Source organism: Manacus candei, unplaced genomic scaffold (genome assembly GCF_025592945.1).
Source record: "Manacus candei isolate 608988 ecotype Guabito, Panama unplaced genomic scaffold, ASM2559294v1 h1tg000002l, whole genome shotgun sequence".
NCBI lineage: Eukaryota > Metazoa > Chordata > Aves > Passeriformes > Pipridae > Manacus > Manacus candei.
Window position 1 is genome coordinate 14,834,555 of NW_026138050.1, and position 19,186 is coordinate 14,853,740.

At 50.2% G+C, this 19,186-nt stretch overlaps 2 protein-coding genes across 5 annotated transcripts in view; one reads left to right on the plus strand and one right to left on the minus strand.

The window, feature by feature from the left end:
- Positions 1-400: 400 nt before the first annotated feature.
- ANKS3 (ankyrin repeat and sterile alpha motif domain containing 3) lies at positions 401-19,118 on the minus strand. Of its 4 annotated transcripts, XM_051780708.1 has the most exons (19): positions 16,835-16,945; positions 15,421-15,489; positions 14,087-14,184; positions 13,768-13,940; positions 13,192-13,390; positions 12,868-12,989; positions 12,104-12,185; positions 11,311-11,446; positions 10,842-11,000; positions 9,646-9,771; positions 9,065-9,180; positions 8,597-8,764; positions 7,987-8,111; positions 7,216-7,357; positions 6,213-6,385; positions 4,950-5,047; positions 3,876-3,959; positions 3,316-3,410; positions 401-3,099 (listed from the first exon to the last, which is right to left on the minus strand). In XM_051780708.1, the coding sequence occupies exons 4-18, from the start codon at positions 13,932-13,934 to the stop codon at positions 3,328-3,330; spliced, it is 1,980 nt and encodes a 659-aa protein (XP_051636668.1). In that variant the 5' UTR covers positions 13,935-13,940; positions 14,087-14,184; positions 15,421-15,489; positions 16,835-16,945; the 3' UTR covers positions 401-3,099; positions 3,316-3,327. The 4 variants fall into 4 exon arrangements, with proteins under 4 accessions (XP_051636668.1, XP_051636643.1, XP_051636658.1 ...); XM_051780683.1 differs by lacking the exons at positions 15,421-15,489; positions 16,835-16,945 and adding an exon at positions 19,044-19,118; XM_051780698.1 differs by lacking the exon at positions 15,421-15,489 and having other exon boundaries at positions 16,835-16,950.
- DNAAF8 (dynein axonemal assembly factor 8) overlaps positions 18,312-19,186 on the plus strand; it is a 93,417-nt gene continuing 92,542 nt past the window's right edge. The window contains exon 1 of the mRNA XM_051779912.1: positions 18,312-19,051. The gene's annotated coding sequence lies outside the window, so the exon portion shown is untranslated. The remainder of the gene's footprint in view (positions 19,052-19,186) is intronic.

Here is a 19,186-nt window from a genome sequence, read left to right on the forward strand (position 1 = left end):
CTCCCTGGAGCCTTCTCTTCTCCAGGTGAACCCCCCCAGCTCTCCCAGCCTGGCTCCAGAGCAGAGGAGCTCCAAGTCTCAGAGCATTTCCATGGTCTCTTCTGGACTCATTCCAGCAGCTCCACAGGTCATTCCAGCTGCTCTTTGGTGGGTGCTTTGGGGTCCCAAGGGATTCCCACATCCCCCACCCAGGTAGTGCTGCAAGGATGGCACCTCTGAGAGGAGCCAGGGCAGGGCTGGGAAGCCAGGGATGAGGCATTCCCAGTCCCTTGAGCCTGCAACCACCTGGGAGAGGAAGCTGGAAAGCACTGTATGTATTACCCACTGCCCCAAATAAATCAGGAAACTAATTCATGATTCCACAGTCCAGCACCCTCCAGAGAAACCCACACACCACAAATAGGTTCTCAGTTTTTATTCTTTTATCCCAAGTTAGCAATTACTATTTTCCTCAGACAGCTTGCCTTAGGGTAGCACCAGGCTCCCTGCTGCCTGCACAGCCCCCCTGGCAGAAAGGAATGCTGGTTAACATCCTCTTTAAGGAATTGCCTCCTCAGGGAAACACTGTTCTAGAAAATTCCCACCCCAGTGTCCCCTTTACTGCTTTCACACCCCTTGAAGCCTTTACCCCTGGGCTCCTGCAGCACCTTTTCTGGGGCCTCTCCTTTTCCTTCACTCACACACTGCCCCATCTTTCCCCTTTTCCCAGGCTCCCAAGCCTGGATGTACCATCTTAACCCCTCCAAACCCATGTTTTCCACTCTTAAGACTGAGCAAAGCCAGACCTAAACCTGTGTAGTCTCCTTCCAGCCGTGTCCTGCAAAGCCCACCCAGTTCTAAGGCACTGCTGAGCCAGAGCTTCCCTTGCTCTCCAGGTGCTCCCAGGCCCCTTCCCTGAGTTTTTTGAGGTGGTTTTGCCTTAAATTCAAGGGACACAGTATTGATAAATCTGCATAATGCAGCTAGAGGCACTGCCAAGGCTAAGGAGGCCCCATTCCTCCACTGACAGGGAATGAGAGACAAAGCACAGAATACTCTTCCCAGCACAACCTCCTGAAATTCTGAGGAATTTCCAGGGATGCTGCCTTAGGAGAATTAGCTCCACCTCATCAAAATTCTTCAGGATGAAGCTCCTGCAGCCTTGTCCTGCAGCTGGCACTGGGTGCCATGTGCACTATGGCATTTGCTAAAAATGACAAAATAGTGTGTTGTGATGAATTTAAGAGTTAAATGTGAGCAGAAAGCAGCAGCACCCCCAGCACACAGGAGCTGCCAGTGGGGCAGGGGCACAGCAGAGAGGGCCACACCTGCCTGGTTTGGGACAGTGGGTGCCCCGAGGCTGTCCCAGGAGGCAGAGACCCCCCAGTCAGAGCAGATGTCCTTGTTACACAGGCAGACCAGCTCTCAGCTCTGCCTAAGGGGACTCCTGAGGCAGCTCATCAGAAGGGGTGACCAGCTCAAAGGATGGAGCCAGAATGGATTTTTGTATTTTGGCATTATTTTTGGACCAAGGTCCAAAAATCAGAGGAACAGTTTCATCCTCTTCCCCAAGAGACTTTTCTCAACTCATCAAGGCCATCACTCACAAACCTCGGGTTTTCATTGTTGTTTTTCCCCCCCTCAAAAGACTCGGTAATAAATGGGAACAGAGTTGCTGGAAACCATGTTACACCAAAGTCCCTGTCACCAGAGCCCCTGTGGTCACTCTCAGCTCCCACAGGAGGGACCTTTTCCTGCACTGCCTGTCCTTTGAAAATGCCCTGCCAGAACTATTTCAATGAAAGGCAGGCAGTGGTGAGGACCAAAGCTTTGCACCACAGCTCCATCTGGGATGTGGTTTCTTGTGCCCATCTCCCATGGGGGACAGAGCCATCCCTCAGTTCCTGCTCTGCTGCCCTGGCATTCTGCTGCTTGCTCAACAGTCCTGAGCTCTTCCTTCTCTCTCATGCACTTCCAGGGGAACATCTGCCTTGCAGCCACTTCCAGTGCTGGGATCTTGGCATGGACAAACCTGACCAACAGCCTCTGCTGCAAAGTGGCTACAAAGCATTTACCACAAAAACAGGCTTCTGGGGATGGAATAACCAGGACAGGGTTAATTTTTAGAGTAGCCAGGAGGGGCATGACCAGGACCAGGAAGTTATTCTGTACTACCTCCTGCCACACAGAGGGGCTGGGGGAAAGGGGTGCCTTTCAGTCAGGGGGGTAAGAATTGTTCACCTCTCTTGTACCATCTGTTGTTAATATTGTTGCTGTTACTATTTGTTTTCTTATCTCATTGCTGTTCCCAGTAAATTGTTCTTATCTCAACTCTTGATCTGTACCCTTTGTGCCTCCAGTTCTCTTCTCCATCCCACCACAGGGGGAGGGAATGACCATGGTTGGGAGTGTTTCAGGGGGAGCAGTAAATTGGGGAATTCCATTCCTAAACTACAACATGTGATCCCAAACAACCCCTGAGGAGGGCAAGAATCTGAAGAGAACCAGGGTGGGCTGGCTGAAGGAAGAGGTTTTGAAGCCCAGATCTGGGATGGCAGTAGAGCAGACTTTCCAACTAGGAACAGAGCTTCACTGCAGCTCAAAGAGCCAAACTTTATGAACTTCACTCCTCCACAACAACCCGTCTTCCTTATGGCCTCAGATACATCCTCTGTGCCAATCCACGTGGCACGGGAGGAGCCAAGGACACGTTTCAGAGATGGTGAGGAGGTTGGGATGCATAAAAGGATAATTAATTGATTGCTGTGTGTAACTGCCAACTTTCTAACACCACACAGACCTGAACAACAAGGGCTGCAGGAATCTTAAGGCAGGTAAAATCTCTGAGCTCAGAGCTTCTCCTCCTAACCCAAACCTTCCGGCGTGAACAAGGATCCTGGGAACCCAGGCAGCACTCAGGCCCAGGATGCTGCTGGCTGTCGTCTTCTGCTGCCCCTTGTCCTCCCACGTGTGTTCTCTGGTGGCCCAGCCCTCCTGCCAGGCCCCCTGGCCGTGGTGGTGCCCGGCAGAGCCGCGGTGCTGGCACAGCTCCCGTGCTCCTGGCACAGCTCCCGCGCTCCTTCAGCTTCCGGGTGGAACAGTCACCCGACGTCGGTGTTCCTGCGGCCCCCGGGAAAGAGAGGACAGTCACCCCTTGGTGGGACAGAGACGAGGGGACTGAGGGCTTTCCAAAGGGAAAACCAACCAGAGGGCACGTAAGGACTAGTTAGAGCCCAGCCCTGGTGTGTGTGCCCTGGTTGGGACTGGCAGCGAGGGGTGATGTCCCTCAGTGCCACAGCCTGTCCCTGTGGATGGATGGCAGTAATTCCCACTCACCCTCCTGCTTTGTTATGGCTCCAGCCAGCTCGGCTCGCTCTGCCCCGGGGCTTGGAGCCTTTGGAGGTTTTGAGTCACAGTCTGCAGAGCTTTTCCTGAGGACAAACCAAAGGGAAAAATCAGCGTTAGGAACAGGGAAAACCAGGCTGCACTCAGCCACTGCTGTGCTGTCTTCCTGCTGCCTGCTCCCCTGCAGCTTCCAGCATCCCAAAAAGAGGGTGTCTCTCTGTCTGTGGCTGGGACAAGTTCCTGTCATCAGGAGAACAGGACACAGGCTTTGGGAACCACTTCCCAAGCAGCTCTGACCACTGAGCAGGAGATGCAGGAGCCATCTCTCAGCCTGGGCCTCTCAGCAGAGGATGAGGCAGAGCCCCAGATCCGCAGTGAGAAGATGCACGAGAAAATGCCTGCACCAACCTCAGAGCCTGGAGCCTTCCCTGAATGAGGAGGGATTGTTGGGTCCCTCTCAATTACCATTCCAAGCCATCAGAAACCCAGCCAGCCAGGCCTTCCCTTGGCACAACAGCCCCTTCACCTGCCCAGAGTCCTTCCCTCCTTACCCATCTCTTCCACACATTCCTCCAGCACAGCTGACAGCTCAGGCAAGCTCAGGGACTTCAGGGAAGGTGGCCACCCTTCCAGCACTGCAAGGACAGAAGCCACACAGTTATTCCATCTGCATGCTCTCTGTGACAGAGCAGAGACAAAGGGCTGGTGTTGTTGGGAAGCATCCACACCCAAAGTGGCTCCAGTTTGGAATTTTGAGTCACATGGGAAGAGTGCTGGAACTGCCCGTGCCAAACTGAGGGGGTTTTCTGACAATTCTACCACTTTGGAATTTAGGTTTTTATACTGTCTGGGTCATATTAAAAATCTCAGAGATTAAGTGGACAGAATTCAACAGGATCTCTGTCTCACTTTTAAAACAGGAAGCAAAGAGCAGAAAGAAGCATGTCATGGGCAGCAGGATCACAGATTCACAGACTGGTTTGGATTGGAAGGGACCTTAAAGACCATCTCCCTTAAGGGACCTTAAAGACTCCACCCCCCTGCCATGAGCAGGGACACCTTCCACTAGATCAGGCTGCTCTAACCCCAGCCAACCTGGCCTTGAACATTGTCAGGGATGATTTGCTAACTCCTTGCAATAAGGAGCTGCTAGCCAGGCCTACCCAGAGGTGTACAAGTGTTTGCCCCACAAACTGAATGGGACAATCCCCCAAACTGGGATAGGGAACCAACCACAGTTTCTGATTGAGCCCCTGCTCCAGTGCACAGTGCAGTGACACACCCAAGGTGCAGCCAGAGGCCCAAGAAGCAAGGTTGTCAAAGAACACCTGTCTTAGACCTCTGCATTTCTACCCACAAGCACTTGCCAGACCCCTAAACTTCCCACTTGCTGAGAACCAAAAGTTGCTGTGAAACTGCTGCAGTCAAACTCCCAACACCCCGAGTGCTTTAAACGCTTCTTCCCCTGAGCATGTTTTACATTCAGTGCAAGGGTTTGGCTGCTCATCCATTTCCAACTCTCTGACTTCATCCTTTCATCAAGGAAAGACAAGCACGAGGCTGGCTCTGGGGCCTCCTGTTCCCCCCTCCTTGCACCCATCTCTGCAGTGTGGGGTGCTCCTCACCTGGGCGCTCGCCGGGCCGCCGACTCTCTCCAGTGTCGGGCACTGCGCTGCCCGCCCGCTCCGGGGCGAGCCGGGAGGACAGCTCTGCCTGACAGCTCCTGCCAAACAACACACAGCCCATCAGCAGGGCACAGGGACTCTCCTGGCAACAACGCTCTGTGTGCTCCTGCAGCCTGCGTGGGGTGCCCAGGGACAGCCTCTAAGGCCCTGGGTTACAAACTGCTCCTTGCTCCTTCCTGGGAAGAGGAAGATGTGCCCCAGCCAAAGCTTGGGGTGCTCATCACTGTGCCCCATCTCCACCCACAGCAATCTCTGCCTCATTCATAGAGGAGCTGAGGGGGGACAAGAGAAGGAGGGGCTGGGGTGAGCAGGAGGAAGCCCAAGCCAGGGGCTGTGCCTGGTTGGTGTGAGAATCAAGACTGATCCAAGGTTTTTAATGGGCGAAGGAAGCGACCTTCGGACAGGCATCAGAAAGGCACAGAAGTTCTCTGGCTGTCATCACCATCCCATCAATTCAAGCAGTGTATCCTCAGAGCATGGCAAGGCCCTTCTACAAGGGAGCCTCAGCTCCTCAGTCAGGGAAAAAGCCATGCTCTGCCTCTTGCAGCTGGGAATATTGCTCTGCTGTCCTTCTGGATCCAACCCCAGCTCAGTGAGCACACCCTACTCCCTGCTGGGATACAGTTCATAAGCAGCAGGATTAATGCCACTTCCAAGGATGTGCCTGATCTACCAGTGGACAGAACAGGGCCTGTGACAGGAGTCCAACTGGGGCTGAGAGAAAAGCACCACAAAGTCAATAAAAAGGTGTCTCAAGAGGTGGGGGTGAATGGACAGGGCAGGATTTTCTGCTGGTTGTCAGACTTGCAAGGAAAGTGTTCTTCACTAGCCAGGGCAGGACACTGTGAGTCCTCTGAAAGGGTTTGGAAGTTAACTCCTTTCTGCATTCACCTGATCACCAAGGTATACCCTGGGTAAGCACAAAGCCCTCAGCCTTTTGGTTCCTTCTAGTTGAAACAGGAGCACCCAGCACTCCCCAAAAGTCAGGCCACTTACAGCTCGTACATCTGACTAGGGCTTTCACATCTGCTCCCATGGCTGTGGCTTTCCACTAGGGAAAGTCAGGCAGGATCCAAAATGGGTTCAGGTTCCATTCCAGGTGAGCTCTCCTGCCTTACCCTAAACATCACCTGTAAGACTGCCAATATGACCCCAAACCCCATTTCCCAGTAGCCTCAGTGTCATTTCCTGGGAATCACTTACTTGATCTGATCCAGCAGCACTCCAGCATCCTTGGTCATGGCCTGAGCCTCTCTGAGCTGGCACTGGATGGCATTCCAGGTCTCATCCCGCTCCATCAAGCAGCTCTCAGCCACTGCACGCAGCTTCTGCTCCTGGCACACCTGGCCCTTCATCACCTCCACCTCTTCACACCTCTGCAGCAGAGCAGACCAGGGGATTAGGCTGGGATTACTGCACATCACTCTCATTCCTGCCACTCTGGCATGGCTCTGAAGTCATTTGAATGGTTTAGGCAACCAGATGGTTCCTTTCCAGTGGGAAAGGAAGCTGGATAAAGCTTGTACACTGAGTACAGGTTCTCTCCACACCAAGCCCAGCCCCAATTCCACCTTCCTCTCCATTTACAAATATATTCATTAGGGCAAATTTCCCAAACCAACACAAGTCTGTTCATTGATGGCTGCACAACTTCACCATAAAAATGACATTGCTTGAAAAGAGCAGGGATTCATTTCCTGCCCCAGTTCCTATGGTTCTCAGTTGGATGGGAAGCAGATACAAAGGCTTCACAAGCATGGAGCACAGAGGATAAGGAGGACCTGAGGAAATAGCCTGAAGTTATGTCAGGGGAGGTTTCAGTTGGATATTAGAAAAAGGTTCTTCCCTCAGAGGGTGGTTGGGCACTGAACAGGTTCCCCAGGGCAGTGGTCATGGCCCCAAGGTTGCCAGAGCTCAAGAAGTATTTGGACAATGCTCTCAGGGACAGGGTGGGATTGTTGGGGTGTCCTGGGCAGGAGCAGGAGTTGGACTCAATGATCCTGATGGGTCCCTTCCAACTCAGCATATTCCATGAGTTGATAAGCTGTACCTGACCAACTGTTATCTGACCAACTCGACACAAAGCGTGTCCACTAAAAGTTATGGCCTGGGGTAAGGGAAAAGACATTAGAGGCACAACACAAAAACACACCACCGATCACGTTTTGCAGCGTGTGAGGCCCTGCTCAGGTCCCAGCAGGCTCACCTTGTGCAGCTGAATGGCCAGTTCCTGCATCTCGGCCTCCAGCCGATCGGCGTAGGCCAGCTCCAGGGCATCGCTGGGCGGCCGAGCGCTGCTGTGCCACCGGGCGATGGCAGAGGTCATCTTCCTCTTGGGTCCAAACAGCCTGGGGGGACAGGGCAAACCCTCAGCGACCAAGCCCTGCACCATCTGTCTCTAGGCCAAAAGGGAGACCGAGGGGAGACCTCACTGCAGGCACAACTTCCTCGTGAGGGGAAGAGGAGGGGTGGGCACTGATTTCTTCCCTGTGGGGACCAGTGACAGGACTTGAGGGAATGGCCTGAAGTTGTGTCAGGGGAGGTTTAGGTTGGACATTAGAATGAGGTTCTTCACCCAGATGGTGGTTGCTCACTGGAAGTTTAGGTTGGATATTAGAATGAGGTTCTTCACCCAGACAGTGGTTGGTCACTGGAACCGGCTCCCCAGGGCAGTGGTCACAGCACCAAGGCTGAGTTCAGGAAGTGTTTGGATGATACTCTCAGGCACACGTGCAACTGTCCTGGGATGGTCCTGTGCTGGGCTAAGGGTTGGACTGAATGATGCTTGTGGGTCCCTTCCAACTTGGCATATTCTGTGGTTCTGTGAATAGCAGGAGTGTGCTACAGCCAAGAACTAGGGGGTATCAAAATTGTGTAGAGGCAGCCAGAAGAGAGCAGCACTCACTAGCTAAACTTTCCTGACCAGGTTGTGCATGGTTTGTAAGGGTAAGATGAGAACACCATGACAGACACTCACGTGATGCCTATTTCCTTCAGATCACTCTCTGTGAGGGTCAGGAAGATCCGCAGGTCAACGTCTTGCTCCTCAAACACTTGCAGATACTTCAGGCACCCAATCTGCTCAAGGAATGTTGCCAGGTCCTGCAGTCCATCCAAACCAAACTTATTCATACCCTCACAAACAACAAGTATTACCATTTCTCTTAATCATAAGTATCTGCTTCCTCGTGCTGTTGTAACACCTTCCTGGGTTCCAGCAGCAAACACAGCTTCCCCTGGTTCCCTGCCCTTTTACACAACAGGGCAAGATTGGACCCTCTGCTGCAGCCATGGCCTCTTCTAGCAAGTGCAGAGAAAAATGACACACTAACAGCTACCCCAGCCCACACCACTGCTAGGCTTGGTAGCACACCCACAGGCCTGAAAGGTCTAGAAAGCCCCTCCAAGCAAAAGTAACACCTAAGTAAAAAGTTTCACAAGCATTTAAGTTTGGGCAGAGGTTTGGAATCAAAGGTGTTTTGGTGACAACTTCCCTTTTATCCAAGAGAGCAGCTTAGGCAACGTTGGAAAAGCCTCCCAGGCCTGTTACAGTGACACAGGCTGTATGACTGACTGTGTGCAGTTACCTGGGGCCCTGTGTAGGCAGGGGGCTCAGGAAGGACCACGTGCTGAGCAGAGCCCCCAGCCTTCCCTGAGCAGTGGCTCCACTGGCTGTCACTGTTGCTATAGCGGTTCTTGACCTTAAAGCTCTTGGCTTGTTTCCGACTTGGGGGACTGTTTGCATGGTCAGAGTCCTGGAAAGAGAAAACACCCACAGAACATAAAGGCCAAGGAGGAGTGTGCACAGATGTCAGGATCACTAGTACAGACTCCTTCAAGACCTAAGGGCACTTCTATACATCAGCCCCAGAGCTGCATGTGAGCTGTGAGTTTAAACTATGGAATAACCTCCAACCTCTTCCCCTTCCTTAGTTTTCTTGTCCCTGTAGTAGTACCTTTCCTCACCTCCCATGGAAGTAGAGTCACAGCAGGCTGTGTAAGGGTGACAGCACTGGCCAAGCTGAAGGCAGAGAGAGGATATTTGAAGACCCTACCTCATTGCTTTCCAAGGAGCCTTCACTGCTGACTCCCAGGGCTCTGGTCAGGCATTCGCTGCTGCTGCTGCTGCTCCTGATGGTTCCCAAGTTGTTGTTGGAGAAAACATTATCCTCTGTAAAGGAATAGGAAAAAAATGTTTAAGGTCAGCTTCAACTTCTTAAATTCTGTTTTTGCTACACAATTGCCAGCAGAACCTCCTGGAGGTGTAAAGGAAGGAGAAATCCAGAGCAAGGTTTCACATGCAGCACTCATCACACAAGACAATCCTGAGGCAGAAATATCACATCTGATCCCAGATGTTAATCTTTCCCCAAGTCTGTTTAGTACCACAGACACCACTGGACAAAGCCTTGCTCCATCTCCTTCACACCTCCTTTAGATTATGTGTACAAATTGATGAGATCCCCACACTGAGCTTTGTCTTCTGTAGCTAAACCATCCCAGCTTTCTCAGCCTTCCCTCAGGAGAGATACTGCAATTTCAACATCTCAGTGGGAAAGGAACATGCAAGGCAAGGGCTGGACTCACATCCAGGTGTGCACTGCAAGCTGGCCCATTTTCTCAGACAGTGACCTACCCCGGCTGCTGCTGCTCTCCACATCCTGCTCGTTGATCGGAGAGGTGACGTCCCGGTTCCGGATGTCACCTCCTTCGCAGCTGCCATCGTCACTGAAGGTCACGTAGCCCTGAGGGGGGACCTGCTCTGTGTGCAAGAGGAAGGGAGAACACACTAAGATTAGGATACAGGTTAGCAGGGAGGCTCCAGCAGAAAATACAACCACTCAGGGAATTCAAAACAAGAGGCTGTTTTCTCAACTGGCAGGTTTCATTCTGAAAGGCACAGAGAAAACCTGAGAAATGCAGGTGCTCCCTCACACAACCCCATAGAAGCTGTACTTCCATAGTTGCATTGAAAAGAAGTCAGAGGAAACAGTCTCATAACAGAGATGCACCTTAGATAGCAGCTTAAATAAATAACCCTCTTCACACCCAAATTATCAAAGGGCAAAAACATCTGCTCAAGAGAGCAAGGTGACAACTGTGTCCCATCCCCAGCCCAGCACACCCTGCAAAACCAACCCTTTTGCAACTGTGCTAAAACACCAGGAGCATCCCACTGCCATTTAAGAAGCTCACAGTATCATTTTGATACAGACAGTGCCTGTGGGATAATACATATCTGTTTTTGAGAGAAGGAACTGATCTCTGAACATCCTTTTGAAGTCCATATCCTTTGTTATTTCAACCAGGTAATCGACCTGACAAATACCTATGACACAGGAATACAAACTTTATACCACTGCATCCAGGGATTGAAGCCTGAGTTGGTATTGTCTGTCTCTTGGCCTATTGCAAAGGTTTTGTAATCTCATTTTTAGCAGTATTTCAAGCATCAGGGAAGGTAAAAAACCTGACAGGTCCAGGAGCAGCAAGTTCACTTTCATGATCAATGATTTTCTGGCCTGTGTGACCACTCCCTCTGTCATCAGCTTGAGAAGAACTCCAGCTTTTGAGCCTGCCTCAAAAAGGGAAGCTGGGAGGGGAGCAGTCATTGAGGTAGGAGCAGGGAAGTGTCCCACTCATCAATATCCAGCCTTGACAAAAGAATTCAAGGGGTTTTCTTTCTAAACCAGAGATTGGATAGCCTTGTATGATGGCGTTTACTGCCTCTGTTCTGTACAAAACACACACGAATCCCAAACGAAGAGAAAAAGAATTGCTGGCCCAGAAAGACCTCAGAGGACTCTCAGTCAGGCTCCTAACTCTTCTCACCATAGCAAGACAGCTTCTTGCACCCGATCCCAACTGCTGTGATCTTTGCCAAAGCCTGGGGCCCATCATGGATGCTGGGACCCTTCATCCTACGAGCAGGTCTCTGTCTCTGGGGAGTAGAACATGATTCATCTGAGGAACTCAGCTCTTCATATTTTCCTGTAGTTCAAACACATGTTGTTAGCAGCACAGTAAGTAATTTACCTACTTAATTTGCTACTGGTCCTGAAAACGCAGCTGAAAGAAAAAGGAAAATGTTAAAGAGGGAGGGTGAAACAACTAAACTAGGTCAGAAAAGGGACAGCAGACAAAAATTGTTGGATTCATGACTCTTTCATCCTCAGAAATGCTGGAATTTCCAGGATAGACCAACTAGCACTACCCCTTATACACAGTAATATGCTTTCAAAACATCAAACACCTCACTTCAGGTTCCATCTCAAAATGAACAAGGTAAAACATCTGTTACCTGGACCCCTGCAGAAGACCTTGGGCACTGGGGCTGCATGCAAATCTATCAGTCCCACAATCTTTGGATGTCCATACTTCATGGCCAGTGTCCGTGCTGTGGCTCCAGTGTTATCTCTGACATCTGCCTTCACTCCCTGCAGAAAAAATACCTGTTTAAATGCACATAGCAGAAGGCACTATATAAAAAAACCCCAAGGACTGTCTTGGTTCCTCCATCAGAAATACAGGCTCACCTTTGACAGATAATTCAAGCTTCACTGATACACTGATGCCTTTCTATTCATCCACAGTGTCCCCAATCCCTGAATGCCAAATAGCCCAGGTATATAGATCTTGTGCATGAGGAACTTGTTTATCTGAGAAGTGTTTTGTATTGCTGCCTCCTTCTGGTGGGAAGCTGGACAACTTAAATGGGATGTTAAAACCAAATTGTTTAAGAGGCATGCATGCTAATAAAGTTTTGGAGGCAGAAGATGCCCACTAGCCTGAGCATGCAAGTCTTTAAACACAGTAGAAAAACTACAGCTTTAGTTGTTTCCTAATTCAGTCATTATTCAATTAAATCTACAATCAGGCCTCGCTCCTGTTCTTGCAAGGCCAGTGTAAAATCACAGTACTAGTCTGCAGAAAACAGATGCTTTGAAAGCAATCCTGGAAGTCTGAGACTTCTGACTGTCATCAAGGATCAAACATAACACTGCAAAAAAAGGTTGGTGTCAAACTTGTGGTTCTTCCTCTGAGGGCTGGAGGCAGAGACTTTCAGCTTTACAGAGAACTGTCACAACACTTACATGATTGAGAAGGTACTGAACAATTATCTCATGGCCAGAAGCAGCTGCTTCCATCAGAGGTGTATATCCATACACTGGCTCCCTAGAGAGAGAACAAACACATGGACTGGGATAATCACAGCTGGACTGTGCTGCAGTTATTGCCATACCCTGACAGAACATCTCCATCCCTCAATCTTTGCTGATCATAAACTGTCAAATACTGGTTGTTCTACTGCACTCTGGTCTATCCCAGAAAAACTCCCCGTGAGATTCAGTGTTACTTGACTGGCTGCACAGCAACAGATGACTCTTCCAGCTGCAGATCTGCCTTCCAGAGGCAAAATCAGTTTTGCAGGAGCTAATAAAGCACGAATGTCTTGTTGACCTCAAGCAATTCCATGTGCATTAATGTACAGCAGTTCCCAAGGCACAGGAATGCACTGCACACTTCAAAAATCAAACTGCACTCTGAGTATATAGAGAATTCAACAGGAACACTTGCAAAGTGCACTTGTGTTCAGAAGGCGTTGCACCTTTTGCTTTCAGAGTTCAGCTCATAATTAAACAAGCAGTAAATATAATTTCTCTTGATCTTAGTAATAAATAAACAGTGACAACATGGGCAGATAACCATTCAGTGTAAGTTTGTCCTTGTATCAGCTCTGCCACACGTCCTAAGGTACAGAGGAAGACAAAAGTCTGTGTTGGAGTATTTTTATGGGCCAACTGCAGCTTTCACATCTGAATGAGAAATGACAATAAAATGACAGATTCCTCCTTACTTGCAGTTGGCGTTTGCCCCATTCTCCAGTAAGAACTTGACCATCTGCTGGTGCCCAGCACTGGTGCAGTGGAACAAGGCAGTCCAGCCATGGATGTCCTTCATCTCCAGCTCTGCACCTTGCTTCAAGAGAAGAGACAATGTCCTTTACTGTGCCCCCTCTGCTCGGGCTTTTACTACCCCTCTGTGCTGGGATACCAAGAGTTTAAATCCCTGCACAGAGCTGAACTCACAACACAACACAACATGGCAGCTTGTGGACAATCCTGCCCCGAGCATTTAAACCACGTGCCCTGGCTTTACCTGTTTATCCTGGGACACACACCTGCAGAAGGAAGTAAGCCACGCTCTCGTTCCCACAGCTGGAGGCCAGCATGAGCGGGGTCTGGCCCTCCGGGGTTGGGATGTTCACGTTCACTCCTGCTTCCAGCAGCAGGTGCACGATGTTGTCATGGCCAATGTAGGAGGCATACATGAGTGGAGTCCAGCCCCCATGGTTCCTCTGGTTTAAATCCAGGTCTCCACTAGATAACAGAGGAAAGAAATCAGCTCCTCTTGCTACCATCGTTGCACTGAAAAAAATTCTAGCACTGAAGCCTGCATGGAATTCCTTCCAGCTCTAGCACAACTTCCACCAAACCACAGATTCATGGAGCGGTTTGGGTTGGAAGGGACTTTAAAGACCATCTTGTTCCACCCCGCTGCCATGGGCAGGGACACCTTCTGCTAAATTACTAAGGAAATAATTTTAATCAGCAGACTTGCCCCTGAAACTTTGTGCCCCAGAACCCTTTGGGAGTGCCAGGGACGTGTCCCTGCTGCACTGACCGGTGTGGCAGCCAGGGAGAACCACACCTGGCAGAGGTAACCCCAGAGTTGTGCCCACCCCAGCCCCTCTCACCGCTGAATACACTCCTGCACCACTTCATACTGCCCAACAGAGGAGGCTGTGTGCAAGTCCAGAGGGACATCCAGCTCTTCCCGACAGATCATCCCGACCCCGTGCCACATGGACAGACTGCGGCTCAGCAGCTCCGACTCGCTGGCTTCGTCACTCAGCTCCGACATCCCGCCCTCAGGAACCAAAGCAAAGCACAACATTTAGCTCCTGACCCCCATTTTCCATAGATCAAGGCATCACCCACTGGAGCTACAGCTCCAAGGTGCCACAGGCATGGAAGGTGAGGTCAGCTCAGAGCTGCGGGGTTTCAAATTCCTACCTCTTCTCTGATCCACTCCTCAGCCCGAGGCAAGAACAGCTGCTGAGATTTTGCTGAAAGTTCTCTCTTGCTGCAGGGGACTCTGGGATTTGAATACACTGGAAAAATAAAAGGCAATAATGCTAAACTCCACATCTTTCAAATCCTATATTAAGATTTCAGAAGCACTGGCTTTATTTCCTTCCCTTCTAATCCGAACATGCCTAAGGCAGCTTTGGATACCCTCATCAAGACAAGACTAAACACCTATTTAAGATGCTTAGTGTTATACAAAAGGATGTAACTCTTGCTCTGCATGTTTTATAATGCAAAGAGAGAATTAAGAATGCATGTGTCAGACATTCCTGGGTTTTTTCCAACTGTCTTATGTTACAGGATGGCCCTGCTTAAATTAAGACACAGTCACTAATAATGACGACTGCCCACTGCTCCCAAAGTGGTTCATGTCACCTAAATAGGGCTCACACTTCACTGTCATCAGGTTGTAAGGAGAATGTTTCTACCATTTATTGTTTCAGCTCTTCAGATGCAGCTCAGCCCTGTCTCTGTGAATCCTGGAAACTGCTGAAACACTTGGAGCAGCAGCACCTGCCCATTCATTATGGGAGCATGCCCACCATTCTGCAGCCATAACCTAATTACACAGTTCCTCCAGTTCCAGCACTGCCTGCAAGGTTGATTCCCAGCCTTAGGGAGCAATCACAGATTAATCACTATAACCACTATAACCACTCACAGGAGTGCTCTTGCTTGGCACTTCATAAAGAGCTGTTCAACACAGCTGCATCCATCAGCTGAGGGCTTCAGCTGCAGCTCCAGGCACAGAATCCTGGAATGGTTCAGGTTGGAAGGGACCACTGGAAATCATCTCACCCAACCTCCCTGCTCAAGCAGGGTCCCCCTGAGCACATTACTCAGGGCCATGTCCAGTGGGTTTTGAATATCTGCAGGGAAGGAGATTCCACATCCTCCCTGGGCAGCTTGTTCCAGTCAATCCCATGGAAGAGCTTTCCCCTCCCTGTAGCATTTCTGGGCTTTGCTTGGTCCCACTACATGTTCTGCTGGGCAGCTAAGCCAACGTAAAGAGGTCTTTCTTCTTCCTGATAATTTCTTGACAATTTAATTCCTCAGATTGATTCATTCTGGGGTCAGGCAAATGCCAAATCTGGCATTGGGGAGGAATAAAAGAGAGTAGAAACAGGCTTTTCAGGAGCAGTTGCTCTTTAGATTCCCTCAGCTGTAACATTTCAGAACCATATTTATATTTTCTGATCAACTGTGAGTCTTTGTCTTGGAAACACCAAGAAACATAAGAAACCACCTTTAATTCCTACCTCTTCACTCCCCACCCAGATCCTTTCTCTCACACATTCCTTTTCTTCCCCTCCTTCAGCTTGTTAAGACTACAAAAGCACCATCTATTCTACTTAATCAGCTGGTGATAAACATTTCCTTCCTTAAGATATGTGCAAAAGCACTTATTTTACTTAATAGCAGCAGTTTGTATTACGCTGGGCAACCCAGAGCTCCCAGGCAAGAATATGCAGGGCAGAGCACAAATGAAAGGCCTGAACACCTCAAAACCAAAATATGAAGAGATAGAAGTGGATTTAAGTTGCTCATAAGGAGGAAAATAGAAATGTTTCTTACTACAACAGATTAAAGCTGCTCCTAGAAGGCAAAAAGGCATGAGAAAGGAGGTAAAATCCAGGGAGGTTTGCAGAAGCATATTCAGATGCAAGTGAAGCTCATTGTCTCTGCAGCCCTGCTTATTAATTGGATACATTAATTATAAACCACAGAGGTGTTTGGTGTTTGTCAGAATCAGCCCCACACAGGTACAAGTTACCAACACAGCCTTGGTGAGGTGATCACAGTCAACAGGGCAATACTGACAGGACAGACAGGTTATGATGGACTTCAGAATATTCAGGGCACTCAGCCTCACTCCTACCACCTGCACTGTGCCCTGCCTCCATCTCTGCTTTTTTATTGTTTTTAAACTCTGAGATTTCACCTCAAGACTGAACTGGAGCATGATGTCAGCTCTGTAAGCACCTGAGGACAGTGGAGCACAATCTACAGAACAACAAAAGTGATCAGAGCCCTCAGGGCTGAAATGAAAAACCTGGGTGAAATAAAATCAAGGTTGTCTGGTCTGAAAAGGAGATGCCTGGAGGGGACATGTGACACCAGCCTCAAATACACAACTGGCTGCTGCAGAGTGGATGGCAGCAATAATCCATTCTTTGTGGCCAGGGTGAATATCATGGAATCACCAAATGGTTTGAGCTGGAAAGGACATTAAAGCTCATCTCCTTCCACCCCCTGCCATGGGCAGGGACACCTTCCACCAGCCCAGGTTGCTCCAAGCCCTGTCCAACCTGGCCTTGGACACTTCCAGGGATGGGGCAGCCACAGAAAGACTCAAGTCATAGCATGGAAGATTTCAGTTAAAACCCACAAAAATCCTTGTAAAAGTACACTCAAGAGTACTGAGGGAGATTCAGTTACTAAGAATAAGCTTGACAAAGACCTCCTGAACATTTACAGGCTGTTCTTTTGCTTTGGGGCAGAATAACCAAGGCAATGTTTGTTAGAGACCTTCCCCAACCCTGTTATCCTAGTTTCAGCTGGAACACAGTTCATTTTCTTCCCAGCAGCTGATGCAGGGCTGTGTTTCAGATGCAGGATGAGAATAATGCTGGTAACATACTGATGTTTTTGTTGTTGCTGAGCAGTGCTTACCCTAAATCAAGGCCTTCCCAGTTTCCCATGCTCTGCCAGCAAGGTTCCAGAGAAGCCAGGAGGGAGCATGGCCAGGAGAGCTGAGCTGAACTGGCCTGAGGGATATTCCATACCACAGGACATCATTCCCAATATATGAACTGGGGAGGTTGGCTGGGAGGGGCCAGTATTGCTTGGATATGGGATAGGCATCAGCCATCAGGTGGTAAGCAACTCTGTTGTGCATCACTTGTTTCTGTTGGATTTATTTTTTCATTATAATTACTATTATCATTATATTTTACTTTGCTTCAATTATTAAATTGTTCTTATCTCAAGCCATCAGGTTTTTTTCTTTCTTTTCTGATTCTTCTCCCCATCCCACTGAGATGGGGAAGGGAAGAGCAGCAGCCTTGAGCTTATTCACCAGTTGGAATAAGCCATGACACCTGTGAGGCTGCTTAAATTATTATTAAATTTACTCCATCAACACCCAGTTATTTATCAGGATCAGAACTCTACAGAGCTGAGGCTCAGAGCAGGCAGCAAACCCCACACTGACCTACATTCAGAGATTGCTGCTTGAGCAAAAAGGAAGGCAGAAAGAAACCCTAAACAATATAAACTTAGTACTTAATGCACCTTTTTGGAGGATAAGCCTAAGGAACATGAGACAGTAGATGGAAAGTGATGGAAGAGCCACAATAAAATAAATGAGAGGTGATTTGAGAAGCAACTGAGGCAACCACTCCCCAGCACAGAACAAATCCAACTCTGCTCATCAATCAGCCCTCACCAGTTCAGCTGCACTGGTTCTGCTCAATTCTTTCTCTCACATGCCCTTCCACAAGCACAATGACACCCACATGGGTCTTTCTGTCACAAAACACACATGACTCTCAAGACAGCACAAGTGTGGAGGCTGTTGGAGCTTCCAACTGAGCCATCAAGCTGATAACAGAGAATCATGGAATCTCATGAGCTGGAAGGGACCCACAAGGAGCATCAAGTCCAACCCCTGGCTGTGCACAGACTCCCCAACAATCCCACCCTGTCCCTGAGAGCATTGTCCAAATGCTCCTGGAGCTCTGGCAGCCTTGGGGCTGTGCCCACTGCCCTGGGGAGCCTGGTCAGTGCCCAACCACCCTCTGGGGGAAGAACCTTTTCCTGAGATCCAACTTGACCCTGCCCTGACACAGCTCCAGCTGTTCCCTGGGGTCTGGTCACTTGTCACAGGGAGCAGAGATTGGAGCTGCCCCTCCCACTGCCCCTCATAAGGAAGCTGCAGACCCCAATGAGGTCTGACCTCAGTCTCCTCTTCTCCAACTGATCACACCAACTGCCCTGAGCTGCTCCTCAGACCCTTCACCATCCTCACATCCCTCCTTTGGACACTCTCCAACAGCTTTAGAACCTTGGCACACAGAACTGCTCACAGGACTCGAGGTGAGACTACACCAGAGCAGAGCAGGAACATGCTCCACTTCTGCTCCTTAGTTCTATCTCCCCTAAATGCAGCAACAACCTACTGGAGGGAGTTAGAAGCCCTGTTACCTCCCTGTACAGCTACAAAGAGTTGTTACCAGCTCAGCCACAACAACAAGAACCGAAACATCTCATCTTTGCACTGCTGACACACATCACAGCTGCAGGAACCACATCAGGTTCCAGACCGTAGTGGTGTGACAGAAAGTGTTCCTGGACACATCACACCTGGGTTCAATTCTACTGCTGAAAATACACCAAGTTCTTCATCTTTTAAAGCTTGGACTCAACGATCTTAGAGATCTTTTCCAACCTTAGTAATTCTAGCACGAGCCTGGCATTCTCGGGCACGTTAAAGCACACAATACAATCTTAGAAAAACGAGATAAGAGGCACAAAAGCACTTCAGGCGCAGCGTCAGGGAGCACATATCCCACGGCAGGGGCTGTGCCCAAGGCAGCCGGACACGGCACCGCCAGGGCTCGGCGCGGGCCCAGCGCGGCTGGAGCTGTCCAAGCGGCCGCCCCACGGCCGTTACCGAACGGCTCCCGGCAGACGGTTCCCAGGCCCGTTAATCGCGCACCTCCCCCGAGGCCCTGCTGGGAACGCGGTCTCAGCGCCGCGCGCCCGGCTCAGCGAGCGGGTCGGAACCGCTGAGACCCGCTGAGGCCCACCGAGACCGGAGAGCGCCCGGAGACAACCCCAAGGGGTTCCCCCCTCAGCACCGGCCCCTCCGCCCCCTCACCTGCCCCGGTGAGCGTCCCGCCGGAACTGGCCCCGCTCGCGCAAGGCATGCTGGGAGCGCCCCGCCCGCCAGCGCTGCGGACTACAACACCCAAGAGCCCCCGCGGCGCCGGGCCAATGGGAGGGGCTGTGCGAGGGGCGGGG